Here is a 21,910-nt window from a genome sequence, read left to right on the forward strand (position 1 = left end):
CACATCAAAAATAATAATACTAATACTTGAAATATACCTTTTCAAGCATGGGTTTCAGTCACTGGAGTGCTGTGTATGTAAATATGAAAGTTTAGGTGTGTGATATGTAAATACATAACTATGTACGATGTATGTAAATTTCCCAAATTAAATTTATGACGTATATCAAGCAGAGGCAAAAAAAACATGGCAAATTTAGAGAGAGAATTACAAATGGTGGAATTAAATGCCAAACAATGGCTTAAGAGGAGGTTAATTGTATGGTGCAACTAACCCCTAATCACTATGCTAAAAAAAACAGCATTTGAAGCATCTAGAAAGTCATTGTTGTTAAAAGCCCCGTCTGACATAAAAAAAAAAAAGAGAAAGGGTGATAAGCACTCATCAAAAGATGATTCATTGCACTCATAAAAGAAGGCAGGCATCCACATAAAGAAGGCATCCACATATTTAACCTGCAATGCCCCCCTCTAACCAATCCTCCTCACAACCCTACATAATATGGAAATTGCTAATCAGTGGTTGAGTTCTGAAAGGAAGTTGGCGCATGCTCCTCCATCAATTTGGAGAGCTCAGCATCAAAATCCGCCTCGAGTTCCACCTCTTCCGCCAAATGCCGCCGTCTCAAGGATATCTTCTTCTCATCATATGTTTTAATCAGCTTCTCCCTTCTACTCTCAAATGCTTCCACATCTTTTGCCTGGCTTTCTATAAACTCTTCACTCTTCTTGCTGTCAAAAACAAACCCGTCCGGTAGTTACAGGTTGAGAAAAAGTGCATGCATGAAACTTTTAAATGATATACATATATAATCTCAGCTAGAAAAATTAAAAAGAAATGGCAAGTTTATACCGACTCTCAAATCTCAGCTCTTTACAGAACAAACATACTTCTATTTACATTTATAAAAAATTCACCAAAACATCAATATTCACAGCAAAACCCTAACCAATATCTTTTGCTTTTTACCAAATTCCGAAGTCTTTTAATGTTTGATGAAGGCAAAACGGAAAAAAAAAAAAAATATAGGTTGAGAAAATAAATTTAAATTTAAAGTATCATATGAGGTTAAATGTAAGGAAATAACTAAATATTAAGTGATTAAATATTAATTTAAATTCGCTTATATATATATATATATAGAGAGAGAGAGAGAGAGAGAGGGAGTTAAATATTAAAATTAATATTTTTTAAATTAATTTGAATATAAATAAAAAAAAAATGAAATTCAAAATGTAATAGTTAAATATAAAATGTACAGGAGTATTTTTCAAAATTGAAGTTATCATATGCTCACAATATAATTGTCTATTTAATAACAACAACAAGCCTTATCCCTCCAATTGAGATCGACTACATGAATCTATTTTCTCAATTGTGTCCTACTGAGTGTCATATTTTTATTTAATTATAATAAACTAAAATCATTTTTTAACAACAAGCCGAAGTCTTTTTAGGTCTACCTCTACCTTTCTTAACATAAGTCAAATCTAAAACATCTTCTCTCCTAAATGGCTCACCAGATGGTCGACGTCTAATGTGACCAAATCATCTAAAACGACTCTCTCTAATCTTGTCCGTCATTGGAGCTACACCAACCTTTCACGAATACATTTGTTTCTCATTTTATCTCTTAAGCGCAAGTCACTCATCCACCTAAGCATTCTTATCTCAGCAAGACTAAAATAAGCACATATGATATTACAACTAAGATTTAAAACGTTCATTTTAAATTTTAAAATAAATGGTTTTCGTGTACCATTAGATGGTTTTCCATACATATATTTAAATTTAAATTTAAAATTGTGTCATGTGGCAATCATAGAATACGCTAAGTGTACCCTACTTGAATCATTGAATACAAGTCTAGTACATAAAAAGATAATTGATGCATGATTTAGATTGTTAACAAAATATAGAACCAATTTGCAGAAACAGAATTTGTGACAAAAAACTACAGATATTGACAAGCAGGTAGGGATGTAAGTGAGTCAAGCTGACTCAGAGACGGCGAGCTCAGCTCGATAAGTGGCTTGTGAACTGAGCTCGATGAGCTAACAAGCCAAGCACAAGCTAGCCCCGGCACGACTCATAGCTTGTGAGTCAACTCGTTTAAAAAAATATTAATATAAAATATAATCAAAATATATTAAATTTAAATACATTATCTCTAAAGTATTAAATGTTAAGAAAATAATATTTTGGATTTTATACTAAGTTATTTCTTAGTATTTCTCTCCTAAATGCTCATTATATTTATCATTTTATAATAAAACTGTCTTAAATTAATATTATTTTCTCTCTTCTATAATAAACAAGTCGGCTCGAACTCGTAGACCTAAGCTCGAGCTCGAGCTCAAACTCGATAAATTTAATCAAGCTCAAGCTCAAACTGAGGGAGCCTAGAGATAGACTCAACTCGTTTACACTCCTACAAGCAGGCATGAAGTTCTTAAATAACAGTAGGCAAAACCTAAGAGTTATCACACATAAAATAAGTTCCAAATTGCGGACAACAGCATTACAAAGAAACCACAAAAGAATTCCATGAAAAATAAAACAGCTAGTTTATTTGGTTGGAAATTTTGGATAGAAACAAAATTATGAAATCCCAACTACGTTTGGATTGGTTATCAAGTTGTGATCAAGAAATGGCAAATTTAAATCTCATCGCTAAAACATTACCTCAAGTTGCAATCTCTGCCATATCCAGAGTTTGAATCAGCAGATTTTGCCTTAGCACGCTCCTCTTGAAGCAACTTCTCATATTGCCTTTCCTTCTCTTCAGTGTGCTTGTGTATTTTATCTATTTGATCCTTAAAAAAGTGTTCTTGAAAATCCATCTGAATAACACATGTTAAAAAATCAATTAAAATTTATGGCTAAACCATAAGATGGGTGTTGAACATTTTATAAAACACTTTATACATGTCCGCAAAAAAAAAAAAAAGAACTGAAAAAATAAATTTATCTGCCAAATGGTACAAAGAAATAGTCATATTCTTAGCGCTGCCGTAAATTCACAGGTACTTAACCAGTGCTAGAAAAGCCATGTTACCTTGCAAATAAGGAATTAAGACTACAGAGTCTCAAATTAATCTTTAAAATAACAGCAATGGTCAATCAAATATCTTATTGAGCTAAAACCCAAACTAAATGGAAATCAAACACTTTAGAAACCCATTAATATTGATAGACGCAATGTCAGAGAGAAATGAGACTTACCATCTCCTTGCTCTCTTCTTGTTGCATCTTAGTTCTAAGCCTTACAATCCTGTTATCTTCACTGGTTTCATGCAGCTTCTGGGTCACATGCGCCACAGTATTTTCGAGAGCCTTTGAAAACTCCTTCTCTTTCACAACTTTCTTCTTAAGATATGTCAGTTGCTGATTATCCTCACTCATTTGTTTCATCGGAATAACCACCATCTCCTGGTATGATCTCATATCAAACTTGAGGCGAGATTTCCCTAACAAAGACAGCTGAACTTAGAAACACGAAGATACACAGTATTCTGTAACAGTTGGAAAAAAATTTACGGCTAGTTTTACAATGCACGGAACTACAGAAGCACCGAATAACCATCCATATTCTGAAGAAGCAAAACATTGTATATTTACCTGTTATGAGCGACATTTAAGTAAAAAACAATTATTTTCTTCTGGATGATATTTTGCACATTAATCTTCAAGTAATGACTGATCATCTTATAATATATGTATGGATCTAGATAGAATATAAAAATTTGCTTTCAAAAAAAATAAAAAATAAATAAATATAGCTATTAAATACTTAAAAAAACAAAAATACATGATCATGAACAAATGTGCCAGCCTGACAATCTGGTACATACCATGTTTTCCATTTTCATTACATTAATATTAAAAGCTGCATTTGTTGTGAAAAATGACGGCAATAAAGTGAAAAACTGGATCGGGAAAATTACACCAAAAAAGGCGACACAAGATTTACGTGGTTCGGCAGATTGCCTACTTCCACGGAGCTGCAGAGGATTTTATTACTTCGAGGATTACACCGTCGACCACGTCGACTTACAAGAAAACTCTCTTTCTCACCTTCTCTCTCTCCTCTCCTTTATCTCTCTCTTTGCCCGAGAACCACCACCACGGAAAGGTGCTCAAAAGAAAAAAAAACCACAAATTTTATTCCAGCCATAAGCTTGAAAAAACCGAAGTAGATTGGAAGGGCAGAGACACTTGACTGCTTGTGATGCATGAATTTAAAGCCAAATTAAAAGGCCCACTTAAGGAAGCTTTTAATTAACAAATCCTACAATAAGCAATGGCAGGAACCAGTCCAAAAGAAAAAAATGTTTCCTTTTCTCTTAGCAATCAAGTTGGCGGAACCCTTCCTTCACATCAGACAAAGAGGTGATTAATTCCTTATTTTCGTGATTCCAAATTAAGCATGGAATCATGCCTTAATGGCCCATTAAGGCAATGCCATAATTCACGAAATCTGGAGAGGAATAAGGCAAGACCAATAGCGTAATTAATAGAAGGAAGAGAATTTAAAATAATGCCATTATTTTAAATGGTTTCCTAAGATGCAAAAATTCGCTCAATTTGTATGTAGTGGACCGAGCACCACATAACTGTTGGTCAACTTTTTTCGATTGATTTTAAAAATATGAATATGAAAATAATTTTTAAGATTTAATTTAAATATAAAAGATATATAGTTTGGATTTTGAAAGTAGTATGTTTTAATTTTTGAAAAATGAGACCAAATGGAACTCATTTGTCCAATAGTTTGCATAATCGTGTCTGATACCGCGAATACTACACCCTCTCGAAAGATAAGTGTAGACCTCAGCAATAGACCCAATCCTGCAAACTAAGAGATTTGTGACATCCGTTTGGTCTGCGAACCTTTTATGTATGACCGACAAGTTCCCCTATTTAATACAAAGATTAAATAGGGTTTATTTTATCTGGGTTCTAAGTTCCCTATAGAGGCAAACCCCTATAGTTAATTACATCCCAAATAACGAGAGTCACTTGAGAAAACTCTCGATAACGATCAATGGTTCTAGTCTTCAAGAATTCAAGGTTCAGTTTTTTATGGTAGGATGAGGAAAATCAAGTGGGAATGGCTCAATGCGGAACATTTATTTTCAGGAGTCCAAAGGAAAGAGAAGGTAGGGGATGTCATAGATCCTGAGGAGAAACCTCAGTGACATCCTAAACTATCCTAAGGTGTGGCTACATTTTTTTTGGAGATGATGTTAATTAATTATTTGATCATGCCAACTTTATTATTTGAGACTTACATTTGCATAATATCCGATTATGCAAATAACCCGTGAAGATAAGAGGGTTTACGTTGTAACAAACAACAACCTCAGAACCTAAAGCGAAATAGGACTTACACTGCATAATATTGTTGCACAGGTGCCTAAAGAGGGAATGTGAGGATTTACGTCGCGCTAGGCGAACTACCTCGAAGTCCTTGTTATTATACTAAGAAGGGATAATGCTGAAGAAGATCCTCTTGCTGCTCGATCTGAATTCCTCGCCGTGCTGCCCACAAAGTTAGCTCTAAGCTCATGTTGTAGCGATGACTCCAGAGTTTAAGTGTTTGAGATTGGTGATTTACATTTCCTAGTTTTGGTGTCAATGTTTGGTTTTGTTTTGTTTCAGTTTTGGTTTTGCATGCAGAATAATCAAATTGCAGGTAAATAAAAAGTACTTGAAATGTAAAATGCAATAAAGTAAAATGTTGTCGATAAACTGTAAAAGATAAACTGTAAAAGCGTACATGGGCATCTGCTACTGTTGCGTGATTAATATTGCGAGCATAGTATAATTTGCAGCAGATCTTAATAAACTTGCAAGAAAATTAAATAAAGCAAGAAAACCCAGCATGAAAGTCATAAAAACGAGTAGTAAAAATCACAAGCAAAAGAAACATATAATCATATATGAAAGATCAGAACTGGGTATAAGACATTGGTAAAAGTGGGGGCTCAGAGCTGGACTGTGTGCTTCCCGACCTTGGGTAAGAGTTGTCAACCCGACAATCTACAGAAGACAGACCTTAACCTCGATCCAAATGACTAACCATGGACTTTTATAAATTTTTATAGAAAGATTGATTTTCATGCAAAACATGCAAAAGTTATTGTTTAAGTCTTTTTTATGCAGAATTCTTTTTAACATGAAAAAGAAATTTTTATTTTTATTTTTATAAATATTTTGTAAAGTGGTACAGTCCACAGGCTAGTCACTCTAATCGTGCTAGAACTACTGACAACTTAAGAGTGTCGGGGCAACGATCCCACCAAGAATCGACGAATAGTATCATGGATCTTTTCCTCTCCCTTATTGAAGATCCTTGAGGTAAGAGATACTATTCTAATAATCTAACCTCGTATCCCTCGTTTAAGCACACATAAGCAATGTCGTCATCGCCCTCGCCACCTAGACCCTAGACTTATCCTAGTCCGATGATCCATATCTGGCATTAACAAATTTTCCCAATTGTCAGGAGGATTTGAGTGTAATATCCAAGCTCAGATCCCAGTGTACTGGGTTTTATCGTAGGTTAAGTCATTGAGGGAATTTCACTGTTGATTTAATTAAGAAAGCATGGGTCACGTCTCGGTGCATCATGTCTAGTGTTTTAGTCAGTTTGTGAATTAGGGTCAAGTGTCTAGTTTCATTGTGCATTCGAGGATTAGGTGAATAGACTCTTACCTAAGGTATGTTCCTGAAGCCTAGGAAGTCTGTGCTGAGAATTAGGTGGATGGACTCTCACCTAAGGTGTGCTCCTAAAATGTAGGAAGCCTATGTTAAAAATTAATTGGATAGACTTTCACCTAGGGCGTGCCCCTAAAATCTAGAAGCCTATGCTGAAAATTGGGTGGATGGACTCTCACCTAAGGTATGTGCTCCTAAAACTCTAGGAAGCATATGCTGAGAATTAGGTGAATGAATTATCACCTAGGGTGTACACCTAAAGTCTAAGAGGTTTACACTGAGGACTAAGTAGATGGGCTCTCACCTAGGGTGTGCTTCTAAAGTGTAGGAAGCATATGCTGAGAATTAGGTGAATGAATTATCACCTAGGGTGTACACCTAAAGTCTAAGAGGTTTATGAGGACTAAGTGGATGGGTTCTCACCTAGGGTGTGCTTCTAAAGTGTAGGAAACCTAAACTGGGGACTAAGTTGATAAACTCTCACCTAGGGTGTGCACTTAAAGTTTTAGGAAGCCTACATTGAGGGTTAGGTGGATGGGCTCTCACCTAAGGTGTGCCCTATGATGTGCTCCTAAAATCTAGGGAGTCTATGCTGAGGATTAGGTGGATGGGCTCTCACTTAGGATGTGCACTTAAAGTTTGCTCTAGAAAGCCTACATTAAGGATTAGGTGGGTGGGCTCTCACCTAGGGTGTACACCTAAAGTCTAAGAGGTCTACACTGAGGACTAGGTGGATGGGTTCTCACCTAAGGTGTGTGCTCCTAAAACTCTAGGAAACCTACTATTTAACTTATGCTTAAGGTGATTTAAGGTTTTCTATATCTTCCAATTAAATAAATCATCAATCCCCATTTTTTTTATGACTTAACCATTTAAAAAATAAAAGAAAGGAAAAGGACGACCCACTTCCGAAACTAGCAAAACCAGAGCGACGAAAACAAAGAGTGGATCGACCTAAAAGCGTTTAAATAACAATTGATTGAAATCCAAAACAATGGGCAAAAAGGGGTCTATAAAACCAATTCTAAACCGCATGCAAATCAACACTAAAAGGCTGCCAAAATAATATGTTGATTACCTCAAAATTAACCCACCAAATGCCCAAACAACATGTAATTTGTGCTCCAAATAATACCATGTAAGCCCATACAACACCTACAATTCTAACAACACACCAAACATCTCTCACAACACTCCAAAAGCTTTCACAGTACTTATATGACCCCGAACAGCAACTACAACACCCAAACAGTTTCTATATGAATTCGAACATCAACTTCATGGGTCTAAGCAACAACTACAGCACCCAAACAACCATCCTAAGCTTCCAATCATTACCCAACAGCCAACTTACGCTTCTAATCAGTACCAAACAGCAATTCTAAACATCCGAGCAGCACCAAACGGCCAACTTAAGCTTCCTACAGGTCTAAACAGCAATTCTAAACATCCAAGCAGCACCAAACGACAATCCTAAGCTACAAACGACAATCCTAAGCTCCCAATCAGCCTTTAATTAGCAGTGGACAGCAGCCTTGTATCTCAGACAGCTCCCAAACGACAAATTGAAATCCCAAGCAGCGCTCCCAAAATTTTTCTAAGCCTCCAGCAGCATTCTTAAGGCTCCAACAGCGATTGGCAGCTTCAAATAACACCTTAACATTAATTTCAACACTTGTAAACTACTTCAAGCGACTTAAACTATAATTTCAGCACCCAAACACGACATGTGAAATCATCCAAATGACGACAATTAAGGCTTTCAAAAAGAATCACAAATGTTCCCAAAATATCTACGTTAATCGCTACACGTGTTTGCATATCAAAACCCAATTTCAGTGAAATGCAATTAAAGGGACTTTGCATGCACATCGCTCAATCCCTACATATTCACAAACCCATCACCCAATTTTTTTTTTGTTTACATACCTACTACCTTGACTATGCATGAGAAAATACATATCATATTTAAAGGTTGGAATAGTAGTAAGCTTTATGTGATACAAGAAAAAAAACTCGGATGCCATAAACATAATGAATGAAGTTGAGGTATTAGATATGTAAACAAGTAGGAGATAAGTGGCATGTATGTAAAAAATGAAGTTTTAATGTTGGATACGTAAATATGTAAGGATCGAGTATATCAATTTGAAAATTTCTTTCTTGAATCTTAACATAATCATTAAGCTTTCAAAATAGAAATAAAACAAATCAGATCTCAAATCTAAATGATAAAGAGCAATATCAATGGATAAAGGAAGCTCATAAAACCAAGCAAAGCAATTAAAAGGAAGCTCATAAAACCAAGCAAAAACAATTAGGATAAAGCTAATGATGATGACGAATTTAATCTGTATAAAGGAACGTGTAAACAGCGAACAAATTATTAAATTTAGGATAAAATTTATATAAAGGGCGCAAACCTGAGACTGCAGTAGAGGATGCAGAAAAAAAAATTCTGGCGACTGTCAGGGTGCTTCGGTGCAGAGAGGGAAGCGAGTGGAGCTTCGATCGTTTGGGGGAGTCAAGCAAGGCCTCTGAGGCTCCGATCGATGGAGGAAGAAACGCGCAGGAATTTTGATCGGGAGAAAGAGGCGAAAGACTCGGTCTGTTCGGCGGCAGGAGACGTCTGAGAGCGTCAAATTCGGAATCGAGCACGCAAATCGAGCACGCAGGGAAGAAGGGGAAGAAGCGAGCAGGCGAAGGTGTCGAGCGATGTCTGCGGCTTCTTCAGTGTGGGAGACGGGATCGAGCAGGGAGAGTGAGGGATCGAGATCGAGAAGGGAGCGAGTGCGGGAGACGAGCAGGAGCGAGTGCGGGAGACGAACAATTGCGAGCGGTGATTGAGTTCGCTGCCGAGGAAGGAGATGAGCGGGAGGGAAATTCGCTGCCGAGGAAGGAGACGAGCGGGAGCGGAGGATTTCGTTCGAATTGGAAGCATCCAACCAAGGCTCTCGCCGAGGCTCTCGTGAGCGAGAAAGAAATAAGCCCGCTGGAGAAAGAGCCATCACGGGACAACATTGGTGGGAAATTAATGATTTCCTTTCCTGCAAACGATTTAATTGGAAAATAATAACATTCAAATATTTTCAATTAATACGAGTTTTAAATAATCCGCCTGAATTTTGAAATTTGAAATTCAAAATCCGTGAGCAGGTGTCTAGCCCAAATCGGGCCCGAGGCCCGAGTCGGACCTGGGTTGAGCCTGACCCGCGCACCTAAAAATACATCGATTTCCGTGCGGTTCGCGCGAGTGTGGAACCACAGCAATATGAATGTCTTTTCTAGCTAAAATCGACGTTTCGGACGCATCGGCGCGGTCCGTTTCGTCATCCGGGGTCGTCCAGACGAGTTTGCCGGCGGGCGAGTCAATTTAAGTCAAAATTGCGCGTGATGCAACAAGTGCGTTGTCGAGTCACCGCGCTTGAGTCATGGAGGGTTCACTTATGGCTATCCGATCCTATGTGAACTTATTTTCGGGCCCTCTACATGCTGGTCTATAGCCCTTGCAACTAGAAGTTGAGTGCTTGGAACCACTCATGCGAGTTCTTCACAAAAATGAGTAAAAATACGGTTTGAAGTTCTACGGAGGTGGGCTCCATTACTAGTCTGCTAGGACGGTCAACAAGGAACTCCTAAGGCTAGATTTGGTGTTCATGGGAGTAGGAGACGAAGACCTAACTAAAAATGAGGTCAACAATAACCTAACAACATTTAGTTTTAATCAAAGTTTAAAGTTCCACATAATTATGACAGAGTTTATTCCTCCAAACTCTTACGAGTATATTCCTATAGTTCTTAACAATATGGTTCAATGAGCCTTTGCCAATCGGACTCCTTGCCCAAAGTAGGAATCAGATTTGGCCAAATAAAGAACCTACAGCTACATTCCTAAATTCAAATATTTACCGCTATACTACTAAATTACATCTATTGGCTAACCTTAATTAACAACAATAACACAGAAATTATGGCATAAGGACCGCACACCTCATAACACAATCCACGACAAAAAAACCAAAAATAAACATTGATAAAAGTAGGGAAGGAGGTATCAAAGATAGTAAGAGAGCGGAGGAGAAGTAAACACCGACAATCACTCATTGGAGCGAAGAAAAGGAAGGGAAGAAAATAAACGCTAGGCAGCGATGTCGCTCAACAATAGGCAAAGAGGGGCAGCCAGGTAATCGCGAACCAAGTGAAACGTCGAACGCGGGGGCCTCGTAGCTTATGCAGATTACGACATGTTTTTAATAAATCGACAGCGCCATTCTTCCAAACACTAGAATCAACGTTTTCAAAACGCACCACAACGAATAAGCTGCGCCAAACAGAGCCTTAGTGAACAACTCGTGTTTAATTCGTACAAGCCATTTTAGCTCTATTTAAAAATGAGCAAGCCATGAATACCTTTCTTTGTCGGATCGTGTTCAACTCATTTTGACTCGAATTAACTAAATACATAATTTTTATTAACACTTATGTTATATTAATTACTACCATTTTAGCTTTATTCATTAACCGTTATGTTGCGGCCCTCCTTTAGGATTTAAGAATTAGGGATTTGAGGCAAATTAACCGTTATGTTGCGGCCCTCCTTTAGGATTTAAAAATTAGGGATTTGAGGCAAAGTGTGGGAACCATGGCTAGGAATCCATCTCACGCGCTCTTAAATCAAGTGAGTTTTCCCCTATTCAGTTTGTCCTAATGCGACAAGAGACTTCTACTTGTGGTCTTGGCGTCCCACCTCTAGTGGCCTTATCTCTCAGTCTCAAGTTGTACATTCCTCTCATCACATGATTCTATAAATGTATTGTTTTATGCATTCAAGAAACTAAATGAATTACAGAAAAAAACCAAGGAGTCAGATAATTTAGGTTTTAAATTTTGGTAATCAGATATGAATCATATTATAAATAGTTTGCGCTATTATAGATATGAGTTTGAAGGAGTTTAAACTATTATATATAAATAGTTTAAATTTTAACATATTATAAATTGTTAAAATTAGTAGAATTGGAGATAAAAATTTAGCTATAATAATTATTGTCGATACTAAAATTCTTAATATCATAAATGTTTGTACTCCCCCAAAAAGGTTGGGATATTTCCAAAAGAAAAAATTTAGAATAACCTAAATGAATTAATACTAAAGGTATCTCGTGAAAAAAATTTGTTTTTTAGAGATGTAAATAAACATGTCGCTAAATAATAGGATATTTCAGAAGTACTCATGGTGGATATAATTTTGCAGTAATTAATGAAGAACGTAAAACTATATTGGATTTTGTTTCCGCTTATGATTTTATTATTACTAATATTTTATTTTAAAAAAAAAGATAAGCATGTTATCACTTATAAGATTGGATCTAATAAAACACATTGATTATTTTTTAACAGAAAAATAGGACGTCGAGATTGAAAATATTTGTAAAGTCATTCCAAGTGAAAATTTAAGTACACAACATCGATTAATAGTTCTGGATTTTAAGATAAAGAATTTAAAAAATGAAAATTACAAAATATAATAATAAAATTAGATGGGACACTTAAAAGACAGAAATAAACTTATTTTTATGAGTAATCTTCAAAATCTTGAAATATGAGATATTCGTGAATAAGCTAATACTATGTGGGATAAAGTAAGAAGCAGTATTAATCATGCAAATGATGTGTCTGGAGAATCAAAAGATAAAACTCTTATCAAATAAAAATATTTTGTACAAGAATAATAATGTGCAAAAAAGATAAAAAAAAATATATTCAGAGCTTTCTCACACGGATTTTTTGCAATATTATAAATTGTAGACAGTTTACAGAAACAATCATGTTTTCGTTTCTTAGGTTTTATTTGCAATAAAAAAAACTCTTATCATTCATTCCTTTTTATTCATTTACTATACATATGTTGTATTAGAGTTTATCAAGTAATTTGTATGGTGTTTTCTAACAGGATAGCCACAACGTTTAGGATTCTCCATTTAGGGTTGTATTTGAAGACGAGAAAGTGCTCCGGCTATAACTTGTCTGAGGTGGTAATCTCTTTCCAAGGGATCAAGAGGTGCTCCGATTGTAGCTCACTCCTAAGGGGGTATTTATCCTTACCCAACTTCTCCACAGCCTTTCTATTCACCGCTATTGCCTTCCCCTCCTTCTTCGCCGCCCTCACTGTTCCAGCCCTCCACGTTCACTGCCGCCCCTGTTCCCTCCCCCGCCTCACAGTTTTGACCGTTGTCCAGCTGTCACATAATTGTTGAAGCCGCCCAGGACAAGCTTGCTATCTTTTTCCTACAGTCCCACCACCCAACCACCAATTTAATTCATTCCAGCCATCCCCCTCGCTGCCCCAACCCCGGAACAACACTCCTCTTATTGTCCTGCAATTCCCAACCCTTCTCCTTCGCTGCCCCTCATTGTCCCAGCCCTCCTCTTGGGAGCCGCTGCCATTCCAAGCCCGTCACTTCACCACCAACGCAATTCAAGCCCCTCATTTTGTTGTCCTAGCAACCACAACTCATTTCAACCTCTTAAAACCACTCCCCAACCACCTAGCCGACCTCCAGATCGAGCCTAGTGTGAGTTTGTATCTTATTTTGTAGTAATTTTCCTTCCCACTGTGTTTGGTTGTACCATCTATTTGATTTTAGTAAAAACATTTGTTTTCTCTATTGCGATTAGTGTTAATCCTGTTATCATTTGGTCTAATAAATTATGTGTTATGAGCATTAGAAGTACCCGTCCCTTGTTAATGAATCAATGGACAAGCTTATTTGTTAATTATTTGCTTTTTTTTGTTGTTTTTTTTTTCAATGTGCAGGAATATCATGAAAGTTTGGAGAATATTGGAGAAAAGCTAAAGGTTTTCCTTTTTATTTGTAATGCATTACTTATTTGTTGTGTCAAACTTTAAATTTCGGTTTTAAATTTGAATTGAGATTGTTATTATAAATTGAAAAAAATCAGTTGAAGAAAAAATATTTTTTGTTACTTGAAATGATTTTTTTTTAATATTTTCTTTTAAAAAATAATTAAATTTATTACTATGTTTTAATTTGCACATCTCGAGATGAACTTAAGCATAAGACGAACAAATCAATTCAAACCAAAAAAACCATCTTGTTCACAAACAATTTCAAACACAAGCTCAATGCGAATAGATAAATAATCAAATGAGCCGAACACGAACAATGATCGGGCTCGCTCAAGCTCGGCTCGTTTACAACCATACTTTTGGGTGCGCAAAATTCTGTATATTTCATTACATGTTTCCTAAAGTTATTAAGTACATTTACTATATAGGGTTAAGGCAATGAAAAAATAAAAGCCAAAATACATAAGAGAACGTCCCCGCAACAAAGCTTTTTGAAGGATGTGGAGTGTTTCAGTAAAATGTAGCATAACGAATCCTTACTCTCCAATAAATTGTAATCGGGGAGATAATTCTAGTATGAAAGCAGGAGTACATCTTACTTGGCATGAGATCTAATCCAAAAGAGGTGATGCATTCCAGTGAATTAAGCATAAAGAAAATTTACCAATAAACTTCTAGTAAGAGTGAGTCTGCTAACCTTGCAACACGAGGGAAGATAAAATAGTTGACAACAAATAATACCTTGAGAATGTTGATTAAAACTATCCAAATCTTCCTTCCGTGCCAAGTATCCATATAATTGTCGTTTACCACCATGGCAGAATAGCACATGATTACTACGCTCCCATGCCTCCCTGCTGGTTCCTTGCTCCACAAAATGCTTGTGCAATCGTTCAGCCTCCATATAGCCCATTGCAGTGGACTCAAAAATTAACACACTCATTCCACGATGACCCTGTGGGCCATATGAATGACGAGCCCTTTTAGCAGCATACGAGTCAAAATACTCCAGCAATTCTTGGTTCCCCATTCCAATCCACTGCAAAAATAGCCAACAATGCAAAAATGGATCATAAACCATTTCCGGTGGAAATGTAGAAGGCAAGTCCACCAAATGGTGGAAAAAAAATGATATACAGGGCTTTAGGAAAAGATTAAATGAAGCCTTCATTTTCATGCCAAAAATATTAGAAAAAAAATGATATACAGGGCTTAGGGAAAAGAATAAATGAAGCCTTCATTTCCATGCCAAAAATATTAGAATTTATGTCGAAATATGCGAGTAAAACACTTGTTTAATCACTTGTTATCACCTTAGTAAATTACTTCAAAATTCACGGATTCCATGCATCAAGCTATATGTTATGTGCCGCTTTTAGTAGGAAAGGTCTACATCCAAAATTAAGCAGAAAGATAGAATGAATCAGAAATAAATGGTTCATATTTAGAGATAAATAACATAGAAATACAAAACCAAAATGAATTGTTTATTTGATGTTGCTAAAGGACTATTTCACATATCCAGTTCATATAAAATTTGTAAAAGTCTAAAATAGCCCCTGCACTATTAAAAAGAATCAAATTTAGTCCCAAAATTTCAGAATGCTCTAATTTAGTCTCAGGCTATTAAAAGCTGCTCTAAATTGGTCCTATATCATATCTTCCGTTAAATTTAGTGATGGTCTGCAATGAATTGAAGGGTATTTTCGTTTGTAAGTAATTATTCAAACTTTATGTGGGTTGTATATAAATATATTTTTATTTGTTATTGAAAAGTTATAATTTTTAATCTACATTAATAAATCTCTTCACAACTGTCATCATCTTTTATTCAAATGAAAAATTTTGATAGTGTACGCTAGTGTAGGCCATAGCCATATTTATAAGACCGAATATGATTTAGAACCAGTTTGGAGCAACTTTTAATAGCATGGTTCCAGACTATTAAACTTTAATAGTGGCCTCCATGAATTGAAGAGTATTTTCGTCTTTCAAAATTACCTAACGAAAAATATAATTTAGGAATAATTTAGAGTAACTTTTAATAGTCTAACTAAATTGGAACATTCTAGAATTATGAAACTAAATTGGACACTTCTTAATAGTCGAAGGACTATTTTAGACTTTTACTCTACGAAATTCTAACAATCATTAATGTCAATGGAACAAACACTCAACAAAATTATACCACACAAATATGAAACAAAAACAATAACAAAACTTTATCCCCTACGTGGGGTCGGCTACATGAATTCTTTTTCTCCATTGTGTCCCATTAAGCGTCATATTTTCATTTAATTATAATAAATTAAGATCATTTTTTATACAAGATGCCCAAGTCTTTTTTAGGTCAACCTTTACAAACAAAATTCAAATTTAAAATAGATACTATCCTAAGAGAGCCATCAGATGGTTGATATTTAACGTGACTAAACCATCTAAAGATGACACTCTAATATTGTTTATCGCTGGAGCATTTTGTCTCTAAGTGTAAAGCCACTCATCCACCAGAGCATTCTCATCTCAAAAACACTTAATTTTATAGTTCTCTTTTATAGGCCAACAACACCATAAACATCGCAAGTCTCACCACCATTTTATAAAATTTTCCTTTTAAGCATTACTTTTCTATAACACATTAGGCTTGATGTATTCCTCCACTTCAACCATCCAACTTGAATTCTACAAATAACATCCTCATCTACATCACCATCACTTTAAACAATAGACCCGATGTATCTAAGCCGTTCACGCCTACTAATGACGAGATATACAATTGTTACAACCCCGCCACTAGATATACCACTAAATTGCATTCCATGTATTCAATTTTAGATCTACTCGAATGAAAGCCTTTAGATCTAAAGTTTACCCACATAAATCAAGCTTTCACTGAATTCTCTCTCTAGTCATATCCAAAAGAAGGACATCACCAATGAAAAGCATACACCAAGGTACATCCTCCTAATAATGTCAATTAAGAACATCTATAACTAAAGCAAAAAGGATATGCGCTTAAAGTTGATCCTTCATGTAATCCAACTAAAATAGGAAAATACTTGGCCAATTCTTCGTATGTTCAAAGACAAGCGACATCACTAGTATACATATCTTTCATGACTTAAATGTATACAATAACAATACCTTTCTTTTCTAGAACTCTCCAAAATATTTCTCCAGAACATTAACATAAGCTTTTTCTAAATCAACAAAAATCATATGAAGGTTCTCTTTATTGTATCTGTACTTTTCCATGAAACATCTCGATAAATGTATAATTTCCATATTAAACTTGTCTGACATGAATCCAAACTGATTTAGAGAAATTTAGCATCACGATGTAACTTATGTTCAATTATTTCATCCCATAACTTTAATGTATGACACATTAACTTACTTCCTTTATAATTTGTACTTGCATCCCATTTATTCTTAAAAGGAGAAACCAACACTCTTTCTCCACTAATCAGATATTTTTAAAATTTTCAAAAAAAAATTAAAAGTTTAGTAAGCCAAAAAATTCTCGAATCTCCTAAATATTTCCACACTTCAATTGGAATACTATCAGGTTCTAATGTTTTTTTCCACACTTCATTTTTTAAAGCATCCTTAACTTTCGTTTTACTAATACAACAATGAAAATAAAAATTTTTGTTATTATTTATGATATTAAGATCACTAAATATGATAATATTTTCACAATATTCATTAAAAAATTTATCAAAACACTCACCCACAAATGTTGAATATCTTTATCTAGAAAAGTTTTTTTTTTCACCTTAATATATTTAACTTAAACTAAATCTTTACTTTTTTTTGTCGCGAGATAATACATACATCTTTCATCATCTTTAATATCTAATATATCTATTATAAAGATCATTACAAACAAAATTCTTAGCATCGCAAATTATTCTCTTATACTTTATACGGGCCACCTTATATTTCTCCAAATTTTTCAAGTTTTTACATCGAAACTAATTTTTATAAAATAACTTTTTTTTAAATTTTCTCTTGCATATTATTCTTTAATCATCAACCATATTTATTCATATTTTTTTTTCTTTTGATTCCTCAAACACATCTTTTGCAACTTGTTTAATAGTACTCATTATTTAAGTTTCTTCATTAACATCCTAAATAATAAGCTTTTGAAATTTACTCATAAAAATAAATTTATTTTAAATTTTAAAGCTCTCCTCTAATTCTATGACAATATTTAACTGTATTTTTCACTTTCTCACCCCTCATCTTAAAATCCAAAACTAATAATCAATATTTGACACTTAAAGTCTCACTTGAAATGACCTTACAATCTTTAAAATCTCGACGATTTATTTTTCTCAAGATAAAATAATTAATTTGTGTTTTATTTGATTCATTCTTATAAGTGATAATATCCTCATATCTTTTTTTTTTTTAAAAAAAACATTAGCAATCACAAAATCATAATCTAAATTATAAATTTAATATGACTACTTTCTTCATTAGTCACTCCAAAATCATACTATGCCAACATGTCCATTTAAATCTTCCAAAAAAATATATATTTCTTATAGAGATATCATTTGTCTCCAAATTTCTTTTTTTATAGATATATATAATCTACTTGAAGAACAAAAACACTTGTAACATTAAAATTTTAGTATCAATAACAATTTTTAGAGATATAATTTTATCTTCAATTCTATTAATTCTTACAACATTATCTTTCAAACACTTTTTTATAATTATATATGTACCGTTTCTAGTATAACTCCTACATGAACCAAAATAAGCTATCAATTTCATTAACATTTTCTCCAACCCATTTAGTTTTTTGAATGCATAAGATTTTTATCTTCCTATAAATAATAATATATACTAATTTCATTAAATTATATGTGAAAGTATTTATATTATAGGTTTCCAACTTATTATTAGTTTCATGGACGAACTTTTTTTGCTTACATCAGTCTGTAATGTGAGAACCATTATATTTCGAAAGTAAATAAATAAATAAATATATACATAATAAATATTTATAAAATTAAATATAATAAATTATAATTAATTAATTTTTTTAGTTAATCTATGTTTTATGAAATTTATTCTTGATATTTGCTTGGAATTAAATTATTAATACAACTTTTTTTTAAAAAAATTATTATTTTAATTTTATCTAAAAATTAATTATTATAATATATTTATATTTTAACGAGCCAATTTTAAGCGGAACACGAACATGAATAAGTTTTCGAGTCAAACACGAACACACTGGTCACGAGCTATTTCGAACACGAGCCAATTTCGAACAAGCCGAACACGAGACAAGCCTGAGCTCGCTCAGGCTCGATTTGTTTACAACCCTAACTATACCTGAGGTCGGTGCAATGACCCTTGCACACTTTTCACTGTATTCACTCCACACAGTGTGTCCAGGGTACACCCAAGCATTAATACAATGATTTAAGAGATTTATGTCAATTTTTTTGACAAAATTTTACGCTGACTATCGACTATCAAATGCACTCTTTCACTTTTTGCATCTGGGATTTGGAACTCAACAATGGTAGTGAAAATTATTAAATACCACTAGCAAACATCTACATATGACCAATAAGAAATAAATGTGCCAATCTTGGCTTTAGCAAAGTTGAATATCCCCACCAAATGACCGTATCATCAACCTCCATTATGCGGCCTTGAAAAATCCCTTAACAACACATAATTAAAGAACTACATCACCCACAAGACATATCATGATAGAATGCAAAAAAAGGATTCATGAACTAAGAATACGATCAAGCTAACATTGCAGATGTGGGTTGATGTCGATGGAAGTAGTAATATGTATTATCAACCGTTATGGAAAGTAATAAATCTTAAGTTTGTATATTATGAAGCTTATAAATTAGGAAGTTTGATATTGGGTTATCAAATTAGAGGAGATATAATTACAATATTTTTTTTTCTATATTATAGATATTCCTAATCTATAGAGATGGGATTGTATATAAATATGTAACATATGTTTTCAATTAAGAAAAAAGAGAAAGAACGAATTTCCTTCACATGATAGCAAAGTTAGGCATGGCTCTTCGCCCTCCTTGGTTTGGCTTTGTTCCCCGCACGCATGTTTAGCCTTAATTATGTTGCTTGTCATTCCATGTTGCATCTTAGTATGTGACGGTCATCCATGTCTACTTCAATTGCTTTGTTTAGGCCATTCAACTCAATTTGACTCATGTGGCTTCGCCTGCACCGCTTGAAGCTTCCTCTTATTTCATCGCTTTGTATGCATCTTTCGGTTCGGTCTACATCGTGTTGCTTTGTCTACACAGTTCAAAGCTTCCTCCTCATCCCACGACGGGGTAATGACATCATCCAAATCTTCATCTTCATCCTACAATGTCGGTCTCTTGAGTGTCGTCGACTATCCTGAGAGGTCGTCTCCTACGGTGTTACTCATCATGTTTATTTGTCTTCAGCGATTGTTGAACCGTTCGATGGGTCATTTGTCTCCTACAGCTCAGTAATGCTTGTCTATGGAGTTCGTTTCGCCATTCGACTCGTCTGCACTATCTCTTCTATACCATCACATTAAGGAGGCCATCATTTGTGATAAGCATGGCTATTAAACAAAAACATGTTGTGAAGGTTTTGATTTCAACAGTGACTAAAATTACAGATGAAAAGTTAAATGACATCAATTATTTTACCATAATATAACTGTGAGGCCACTTGAAAAATATTTTTCTAGAGTGACCTCTTTAAAAACCCCTCCTCCGAGACTGATCTAAATTATTATGAGGGAATGAAAGTTAATGCCCAACTTTTGATACAAATATGGAACTATGACCTGGTCAGCCTGGACATATGACTCATTGTGATTATGTTAAAGGCGTGATGGAGGAATTTGCACGCGTTTTTTTTAATAATTTGATCACCCAAAGTTACACTTCTGTCACTAGAGCTACTACTACTAAAATTACATTTCATATTCAGTTGTAGTTCTACTCAAATGAAGGCCTTTAAAACCAATGTAGACCTTCATAATTCAAGTTTTTCCTAGGCTTTTTCTCTCGTCTTATCCACGAGAAGGATATCATCAAGGAAAAGACATACACTAAGATACATCCTTCTATAAATGTCCAGTAAGACCATCCATAACTAAAGCAAAAAGATATGGGCCCCTGATGTAATCCAACAAAAAAAGAAAATATTTGGTCAATCCTCCTTCAGTTTGAACACAAGCAACAACTCTAATATACATATCTTTAATCACTTGAATATAAATCATATCAACACATTTCTTCTCAAGAACTCTCCAAAGGATATCTCCTTGAACCTTATCGTAAGCTTTTTCTAAATCAATAAATAGCAAATGTAGATCCTTCTCAATCAAACCGCTCAATAAATGTATAGCTTCCATAGTAGACCTTCCCGACATAAATCCAAAAAGATTATGAGAAATCTTTGTAATACATCTTAACCTATGTTCAATTACCCTCCCCCATAATTTTAAAGTATGACACATCAACTCCATTCCTCTATAATTTGCACTATTGTGCAACCCCTTTATTCTAAGAAATGGGGACAAAAATATTCTTCCTCCACTCATCAGACATATTTTTAGTAATTAAAGTAATATTAAAGAGTTAAATAAGCCAAGAAACTCTCAAATCTTCAAAATATATCCACACTTCAATTGGGATATCATCAGGTCCTACAGACTTTCCACTATTGATTTTCTTTAAAACCTTATCAACTTCTTTTCTACTAATATGATGATAAAAATGGGATGTCTTATTATTATTAATAATATTAAAATCACTAAGATCGATTGTATTTTCAGAAACTTTATTAAAAATTTTATCAAAATAACTCACTCATTTATGTTGAATATCTTTTTCTAAGAAAAACACTTTTGATTTTCATTTTTAATACACTTTACTTGAGTTAAATTTTTACTTTTATTTTCTCTTTGTTTGGCTAGTTCATACATATATTTTCACTCTCATTAGTATATAATCTATAATAAAGATCATTAAAACAAAAATTTTTAGCGTCACAGATTGTCTTTTATACTCTTTGTGGGTCATTTTCATATTTTTCCCAATTATCTAAACTTTTACATTTAAACAAATTTTTCGCCGCCAACTATTTTTATTTATAGAAACTTTTTCTTTTGATTCTCCAAGTATAAATTTCGCTACTTGTTTAATAGTGTTTGTTACTTTATCCCACATAATATTTACTTCTTCAAGAACATCCCAAATTTTGAAATCTTGAATTTCACACATAAAAATAATTTTATTTGTCTTTTAGATTCTC

At 34.2% G+C, this 21,910-nt stretch overlaps 1 protein-coding gene across 1 annotated transcript in view; it reads right to left on the reverse strand.

The window, feature by feature from the left end:
* Positions 1 to 452: 452 nt before the first annotated feature.
* The window catches only part of LOC110020050 (protein SUPPRESSOR OF GENE SILENCING 3 homolog), a 41,558-nt gene continuing 20,100 nt past the window's right edge, over positions 453 to 21,910 (reverse strand). The window contains exons 3-6 of the mRNA XM_020718019.1: positions 14,336 to 14,633; positions 3,226 to 3,470; positions 2,686 to 2,843; positions 453 to 731 (exon numbers count right to left, since the gene is read on the reverse strand). Of these exons, the coding sequence (XP_020573678.1) occupies positions 512 to 731; positions 2,686 to 2,843; positions 3,226 to 3,470; positions 14,336 to 14,633 (921 nt within the window). The 3' untranslated portion in view covers positions 453 to 511. The remainder of the gene's footprint in view (positions 732 to 2,685; positions 2,844 to 3,225; positions 3,471 to 14,335; positions 14,634 to 21,910) is intronic.

The sequence above is a fragment of the Phalaenopsis equestris genome, unplaced genomic scaffold, assembly GCF_001263595.1.
Source record: "Phalaenopsis equestris unplaced genomic scaffold, ASM126359v1 Scaffold000090, whole genome shotgun sequence".
NCBI classification, from domain to species: domain Eukaryota; kingdom Viridiplantae; phylum Streptophyta; class Magnoliopsida; order Asparagales; family Orchidaceae; genus Phalaenopsis; species Phalaenopsis equestris.